This window comes from Frankliniella occidentalis, unplaced genomic scaffold (assembly GCF_000697945.3).
Source record: "Frankliniella occidentalis isolate FOCC.00 unplaced genomic scaffold, Focc_3.1 Scaffold176, whole genome shotgun sequence".
Lineage (NCBI taxonomy): Eukaryota > Metazoa > Arthropoda > Insecta > Thysanoptera > Thripidae > Frankliniella > Frankliniella occidentalis.
In genome coordinates, this window is record NW_026267302.1 from 1 (window position 1) to 8,612 (window position 8,612).

At 44.2% G+C, this 8,612-nt stretch overlaps 1 protein-coding gene across 1 annotated transcript; it reads left to right on the forward strand.

Annotated features, from left to right (window-relative positions):
• The first annotated feature begins 1,201 nt into the window (after positions 1–1,201).
• On the forward strand, positions 1,202–4,950 carry LOC113209967 (2-amino-3-ketobutyrate coenzyme A ligase, mitochondrial). The gene is made up of 8 exons (XM_026427747.2): positions 1,202–1,435; positions 2,964–3,187; positions 3,296–3,397; positions 3,480–3,687; positions 3,779–3,962; positions 4,038–4,230; positions 4,311–4,491; positions 4,573–4,950. Exons 1-8 carry the CDS (start codon positions 1,417–1,419, stop codon positions 4,725–4,727), a joined length of 1,266 nt encoding a protein of 421 aa, XP_026283532.1. The 5' UTR covers positions 1,202–1,416; the 3' UTR covers positions 4,728–4,950.
• Positions 4,951–8,612: the final 3,662 nt, after the last annotated feature.

Consider the following 8,612-nt stretch of genomic DNA (forward strand, 5'->3'; position numbering starts at 1 on the left):
TCCTCTACAAAGGCACGAGTGCAGCAGCACCCCTTAAAATTCAACAGCACCCTTAAAAGGGTGCCATTGTTTTTCCAGTGTACTGTTCAATATTTGCACACTACTAAGTGACACTACTAAAGACTCTTTTGTATTGTTTTTTTGGTTTTTTTTCAATTTTCTCCGCAGGGGGTTGGGACGCATTGGAAAGGTGTGTGTCACAAATATAAACTTTCTGTTTTTGCCCAGATGCTGTGGGGTAAATAGTGTTCGAGGGAAAAAAATGGAAATAAATATACCTCACCTTTAGACCTACTTTGAGTTGTTCAAACGCAGGAATCTCGGTGCGCTAGCTTAACGGCCATTGCCGGGTCTGTTCAGTTTTGTAGCACAGACGCGTCAACCGAAGCCATTTTACAAGATATTTGAAAGTAAAATGTAGCGATTGGATCCTACTGATTAACCTTCAGACCAAGGGAGAAAAATATAGCTTAAAATAAATCTCCAGTTTTAGGTAAATATGCCTATTTGAGACGTCACGCCAGGTTGGGGGGTCAGCAAAACCGTGACGAAATGTGACAATAGGGGTAGAGGGGGTCAAAAATCGGGAAAAACAGCGTGACGTCATTTTTGATTGGTCCCTAAGCGTAAACGAGGCATTTTTAGGTGAAAATGTCAATTTTTCCGACTTTGAGCCAGGGTTGCGGCCTAAAGACGTTTTTTGCCAGGAAAAAAATCATACACGGAAGTTTCAACGAAAACTGAGTATTTTTTGTATTTTTGGGGGGTGGAGTAACTTTTTTTAATATTGAAAACGGGGTCACGACGACTCACCCCCTCAGCCCGGAGGTGCTGGCTACGGCTCACGAGTCCTGGCTGAACATGCCAGCCCCCCCCCCCTCCTTTTCCATTCCCCCCAGCAACGCCACGCCGGCCCGGGCTCATACACAACACGTCCGTGGCCTTGACAGGATGTTGTTTTCATTCTCGGACCCGTTGGTCGGGTTGCTGCTGCTCATCGGAGTCGAACGCCGCACAGTCGGCACGGAACAAGCTCGGCCTCCGGCTCAGCAACGCGCAGCCGTGTGCTGGCCGCCGCACTTATGCACGGATGGGTCGTCACACCGGAGCCCCGCCCCGCCCCACCCCGCCCCGCCCCGCCCCACCGCGCTTGGAGACAGGCCCTTTCCTTCCCCACCTGCGGCGGCCGCAGCCGCGCCGGCCGCGCCGGCCGCACCGCGCCAACGCAGTCTACGGCCGGGTGTGTATGCTCTGTCGGTCGCTGGGTCGCCGGGCCGTGCTCGTCTCAAGGCCTCATCGGCCACGCATTTACAAGCGGCGCGTCGCCGGATTCAGTCGCGCGTTGCGCAGTGACACCCGCCCGCCGTCGCCCACTTCCCCAGGATCTCGCCACAGGCCCCGCACCGCGCCTCCAGGATGCTCCGCCAGTGCTGCGGTGAGTCCGGCAGCAGCCTCGAGCCCGCTGGCTGCACAGCCTCGTACGGACACGAACAATAAACACGAAAACTCACCATCACGGTCGGTGGAGTCATTGTTATTCAGTTTTGGACGCTGTCACGCGTAGGGCCCAGAGTTACACCAGTTAAAGTTATGGCAGAGAGTTGAGCCGTGACCCAAACAATCAGTCAAAAGACTGCGCATGACTCGATGGTAAGATGTTCGTGTATCGCTGCAGCTCAAGCAACAGCTGGCCGGCCGCGGCCACAGCGAGTGGACATGCAGGATGCAGGCGAGCGGGCGGGTTTATCGTTCCAAACCGTAGCACCTTACGGCTACGAGCACATAGAGATCGTCCAGAAAATACGTCCGTCCAAAGATTTTTTCGGCAAATTACGCGGGAGCTCGGCGCCTGCGAGGCTCGGGGTGGGCCACCCCGCAGTACACGCATGCCCTGCAGGCGAGATGCTGCCTACCTACCAGGCGCTATGAGAGCTAGCAGATGCAGAAGCTGAACTTGGTGGGTTCGGAACGGCGAATCACGGACGTACTTTGCGGACGATCCCTTAGGCAACCCAACCGCACGCCTCTATACCGGGCTGGCTACCCCGCCGAAGGGTGATTTGCCACTTTCGCGCGACTTTCGCACGACACCATTCGGCATGCAGGCGTGCGTGTGGGTTTGTCCGTGAGATCATCTAAAAAGATGATTCGCAGGTAGGTAGGCAGCATCTCGCCTGCAGGGCATGCGTGTACTGCGGGGTGGCCTACCCCGAGCCTCGCAGGCGCCGAGCTCCCGCGTAATTTGCCGAAAAAATCTTTGGACGGACTATTTTCTGGACGATCTCTATGTGCTCGTAGCCGTAAGGCGCTACTGTTTGGAACGATAAACCTGCCCGCTCGCCTGCATCCTGCATGCCGGGAATGCCGGGCTTGCAAGCCCAATCGCTTGTAGCTTATTGCAAATCCTGTAAACCGCTAACTGCAGACCCTTTCGGGTTGCGAGGGTGGCTCTCTCCAGTGACCACACCCCGGGCCCGGGCCTAACTACCTTAGATATCACAGCGCGGCAGCACGTCGGGAGAAGAGGAGGCGTCGTCCCCCCCCCTCTCGCACCGAACCTGCCCGCCCCTCTCGCCTCTCCGTTGCATACAGGACAAAGGCCATCTAATTGGTCATTCCCCTCGGCTATAATGATGAACGCAAATGCCGTATGCCGCGCCGGTTCGCCACATCATCAGCGCATGGGAGATGTTTTGTTATAAGTTGAGGTTTCTGAGGAGTGACAACGTGAAATAACTGCAGGAGATTGTTCTGATCAGAGAGGTTTATTTAATGCATGACAGCAACTTATATAGACTCAGAGGTGACAATAGACAGTCGGTCATAGTGACAGGTGGCGCTGTGGCGCTAAACAGGTGAACTTTAAAATTACATCACAACATGTTTCACTATCGTGGACGTGTATAGACGTGGACAGGGAATGACCGCCGCCCGCCCCGCCTGATCGCCCGGTCCTGTTGCAGTGGTCCTTCGCCAGCAGCGGGCGCAGTCCCTGCCGCCCTGCCGGCGCTCTCACGCGCAGGCCCAGCTCGGGGCGATCCTCGACCAGACGATCGAGGACATCAAGTCGGCGGGGACGTGGAAGGAGGAGCGCATTCTCGTGTCCCCGCAGAAGGTGACCGTCAGGGTGCAGAACCACCAGGGGCCCATCCTCAACTTCTGCGCCAACAACTACCTCGGCCTCGCGGTGAGCGTCACACGTCACGTCACATCGAGCTGCTGAGGCAGGGTTTTCACACATGTCCGTCACTTTGGTGAATGCCGCGATTACGTGTGTTTTTCGCTTTGTTCGCAGAACAACCGGGAGGTCATAGAGGCGTCAAAAGCTGCCCTTGACAAATATGGAGCCGGCCTCAGTTCAGTCCGATTTATTTGTGGTACTCAAGATATCCACAAGGTAAAGACCATGTAGCAGTCAAATGTTATCAAGGATTATTTTTTTCGGTGAAACTAACCGTTGATAACTCTACAACCGACAGGAGTTGGAAGGGAAAATTGCAAAATTTCATGAAAGAGAGGATGCTATACTGTATATAAGCTGTTTTGATGCAAATGCAGGAATATTTGAGGTTTTGCTTGGTCCTGAGGATGCTATCCTCTCAGATGAACTCAATCACGCCTCTCTTATAGATGGGATTCGTTTGTGTAAGGCCAAAAAGAACCGTTACAAGCACAGAGACATGGAAGGTAACTCTACTCTTTTTCTCCAAATCACCTAACATGTGCCACAACCTGTCTAGAATTTTGGATTTCTCTATGTGTAATTTGTTTTTCTTAGACTTGGAGAGGCAGCTGAAGGAAAACTCAAGCAGCAGGATTAAGCTCATTGTCACTGATGGTGTTTTCTCAATGGATGGAACAGTGGCTCCACTTCCCCAAATAGTCGAATTGGCTGAGAGATACGGAGCTTTGACTCTCATTGATGAGTGCCATGCTACTGGATTCTTCGGTAGCACAGGAAGGTAATGATTCGAATAGCTTAACTATCCACATAGTGTCAACCGAAATCAGTAATAAAACTAGTTTGTCTATTCCAGGGGCACTGAAGAATACCATGGCGTGAGTGGAAAAGTTGACATAATCAATTCTACTCTTGGTAAAGCACTAGGTGGTGCAGCCGGGGGCTATACCACAGGCAAAAAAGAATTAATTCAACTTTTAAGGCAACGATCTCGGCCTTATTTGTTTTCAAACTCCCCTCCACCAGCCATTACAGCAACAGCTAATAAGGTGACAGCTGAGATTAAATAATAATCCATCATTTAATGTGGAATGCAGATTATAAAACCACAATACTCAAACATTTTCAGGTATTTGATATACTGTTAAAATCACCAGACCAGCTCATATCCAGACTCAAAACGGGAACTGAAAAGTTTCGCACCATGATGAAAGCTGCAGGTTTTACAATATCAGGAGATAATCATCCAATATGCCCTGTCATGATTGGAGATGCTGCACTAGCAGCTCAGTTTGCTGATAGAATGTTAAGTGAGTAAAATTTATCATAATTTTTTGATAAATCAATGGTAGCTTAAAATTAATTTCTTCATACCCAACACTTATTTACAGGTAGAGGAGTATATGTTGTGGGATTCAGCTATCCAGTTGTCCCTCAAGGCAAAGCACGGATAAGAGTGCAAATATCAGCAGCTCACACAGAGGAGGATATAGACTATTGTGTTGATGCTTTCGTATCCATTGGACGAGAATTAAAAGTGATATAAAGTTAAGGCATAAAATATCAATAAGAAAATAATTATTTCTTGTTTCATTTTTTATAAATCAACACAAACTTATAAAAAAAAATTACAATGATTTGTTTGCCTAAGTCATATGTACATAAATTGTATTAGATAAAACTGTACATATTCTACCCATTGACCACTGGCAAATTTGTATGTACATACAAGGTTTCAAAAAATAAATATATATGACTGTTTCTAACAATGAGAAGATCTTTCTTATTGAAATAAGAAGTGCCTCAGAAGGAAGGAGGTAGATCACCTTTTTGTCTTGTCAAAACAGAAACATTTTAACACACATATAATCAGGAAAATTCAATCAAGTACCCTCATCCCCAATTAACAATTTTACAGAAGTCCTGCATAACAAAAGATGCAGCAAATAGTCAACAGGGAACAAATGTAATGTACATCATGAAAAAACATTTAGATCACAGATATCTAAATTAAGAAAAACTGAAAACAACAACACCGATTAAGTCCCATCAATGGACACCTTACACTATAATCACACATAAACTCTCCTTATGAACAAGTTTTTAACACAGCCATACTGCATAATTGGTAAGAAATTGAAAAAATAAAGGAATGTTTTGACAATTTCAAGCATCTTGCAAGACCAAAGATAACAAATAACAATATGGTTAATACAATTTGAGTAAAACAAATCTTGGTTCAAAAGCCTAAGATATGCCACTTTGTTTAAAAAATTTGTAGAAAATGAAAAATACTGAGCAATTTAGCAAATATATAGAGCATCTGGGAAAAGATGTTAGCAAATGAGCATTAGTACAGATGAAATGGAATTGGTGCCTTTGTCTAGCTTATGTTAAACCAGTCTTCATTCACCTCAAGTGTCATTCAGACAATGAGAAATGGATACCTACTAAATCCTTGGTACATAGCACACTATTCATTTTTTTCAAGCCTATTGAATTAAAACACAATAGACATTTAATTAAACTTGTTGCATGAAGAACATCAGTCTCTATCAATCATTTTGTTATGAGGATGAAAAGAACTCTCCTGACATAGACCACCTCTGCAAAAATGGCTGAAGGTCACAGGACAAAAACTCATATGCATTCACCCATGAACTGTTCACAAAATACTGAGGATGGTATCGGATTTGAGTAAGCAAATCTTGAGGATCAAATGGTTTCTTCTCTTTGAGCTGTGATTTTGTTTGTGTAGCAAATAATGAATCCAGAGTATCCAATAAAGTAGAAACCCCCAACACATCAGGCAGTGCAGCTGGCTCCTGATGGCTGGGTGGTCCAGATAAGAAGGATGGATTTTTATTACTTAATCCACTGGATCTAGACTTTTTCTCTTCCATATTCTCATCTCTGTCAAAGTGAGGCATACTTTCAAAAGCAGTCTCAAGCTTTTCATCAGGATGAATAGCACCTTCACCATCTTGTTTATTAGCTCGCTCTGACTGATAAGTTACCACTACATGTGGGTCCACTTCTTCTACATCTTGTTGCTTTTCTTTGATATTATCCTGCTGGAGGGAGTTTCCTTCTGATTTGGTGTGCCAAACAGCATCACCATCTGCAGTCCCATGCCACTTCACTTCAACTACTTGACCAATGCCCACATTCACATGTTCAGTGTTCTCACTTGTAGGACTAGAGGCACTAGAGGATTGCTCTTTTTTTCCCACCTGATTAGAATCATCTCTGACAGGTTTTGGTTTGCTTTGTTCCAGAGTTGAAAGAGATTTCTTTAACTTAACTGAAAATAAAAAGGGCAGGGGTGAATAAATTTAAAACAAGATGGTTTTAAGAGAGTGCTTATTCATTAAGTTACTATAGTTACCTATAGCTCCTGTTTGCTCAGTCAGTTGTTTGAGTCTGAGTTCAAGCATTTGCTTTTCCCGCTTGAGCTTGTCCACCCGTTTTTTTATGTTCTCTCTCTTCTGGTGTTCTTGCAAAGTCTCCCCACGAAAAGAATCAAGATCCAAGATGAATGGTCGATCTTTTGCTTTGCTACAGCAATGTAATGCACCAGCATCAAAAGGATGAGCCTCTGTAACACATACATTAGTTGAGAAGAATTGAAAAATACATATGAATATTACCTCGACGTTATAATGTTTCTACCTGTATTGAAAACATATCCACCAGCTTCCATCACACACTCTCCCCAATGAGTTTTAACGACAGAGCCATGCTGTCCACGATTATGGATAAAATTGTCAGGGTCGAATAGAAGATAAAGATACTTTGTGGTTTCAGCTAAGAAGAATGACTCCATTCTATTGTCTTGACGATGGTCTCTGGTATCTTTAATCTAAAAAAACACAAAGTGCACAATACAATAATCACATAAATTTAATATTTCACCAATCATTTTTGGAAAAAGTACGAGTTTTAAGAAATATTTAAAATAAGATGCACTTACTGTAGCATATCCGCATGGTGTCCGAGCACTGTGCTGGATGCTACGAAGTATATCAACACCAACTTCTAACAGAAAGGGATCTCCTGTTGCCCTTGACAAATACATGACTGATTCAGCAAGTTCTGGTCTCAATGGATAGCCTTCACGGTTGGTACCCACTTCAGCCTAGAAAATTAGGGTAAGCAATGTTTCATTAAAAAGAGTTCCTCTGAGAAATTTTTATACATGAAGTACAATGATAATTTTTCAACATCACGGACCTGAGGAATGTTGTAAAATTCTGGTGTGAAACCAAATTGTTTCCAAACTTGATGATAGTTATGCAATGATTTCATACCAGATGTTATATCACCTAAATTAGAAAAATAAGATTAACTTTTGGTGCTATATGAACTTAATTTTACAAAATGGAAGCTAACATTTAACATCCGACACCAACCTACTATACTGAGAACACCAGGCCAGTAGGCATCCAAAGATTGGAATACTGGTAAAGTAACTTGTCCCTTGGTCATGGTCACCCAAAGATGCCAATCATCTCTTTTAAGATGACGTTCAATAGCTTCTCTATTCTCTTCAAACATTTTCATTAGAGCTGGTTGCTGCAGAAGCACAGCACCCTTTGCCAGATACTCAAAGTATGAGTCAACACCAGCTCCAATACCGGAATCAAGTGCTGTCCATTTTCCAGTTGCAACATCAATGTGATTTCCAACTAGACCTATTGATGAACGATAATGACGTAATGCAAGAAGGGCATTCATAGCAACCTGAAATTAATAAATGACAGCATGAGGACTGCATGACTATTTGATGAGACTAAAGAGTGAGAAAATCATATTAAATAAAATAGCAACTACCTCTTCATAAACTGGATCTCCTGTTAACCGTGACAAAGTGCCAAACTCCAAGATAAATGTACCAATCCCAGCTGTACATGTAATTGTCGTTTCTCCTAATGGCACACCATGGCGCAAGTTGACAGTACCATAAGGCATACCTGTTGGAGTATCAAAAGCTGGGAGGAGACGTCTCCCAACATCTTCAGCTAAGCGAAGCAAAGGTCCATTACAGGGCCAGCCAGGTTCGAGTTCAACTCCAGCTCTGAGACACATATTAATGCTCATTAGGTATTTTGAACATAAAAAAGCAGTGATTTAGGAGCAAATTGGATAACATACCTGTGAGAAAGTAAATGGGCACTGAGTAATCCACCCACGATACGGATGTTAGTTTCGAATACGGATACATTAATATTGGCATCGAAATTTGGCTTTTTGATGAGAATATTTACTACTCTTCTGAATTCTGAAAAGTTGCCCATTACAGCTAATGTGTCAAGTGCATCTATAAGAGTCAGGGAATAGCTGCAAATATAAGAAAACATTATTTGTAAGTGAATGATAGTATAACTTCTTTGTTTACAGACATTTTCAAAATGTATCCCTTCCAAATATT

What these genes read in the sequence shown, in the direction of transcription:
- LOC113209967 (XM_026427747.2), top strand. An exon ending in ACAACTACCTCGGCCTCGCG is followed by an intron (nt 3,188 to 3,295) that starts GTGAGCGTCACA and finishes CTTTGTTCGCAG; the next exon opens with AACAACCGGGAGGTCATAGA. An exon ending in TTACAGCAACAGCTAATAAG is followed by an intron (nt 4,231 to 4,310) that starts GTGACAGCTGAG and finishes AAACATTTTCAG; the next exon opens with GTATTTGATATACTGTTAAA.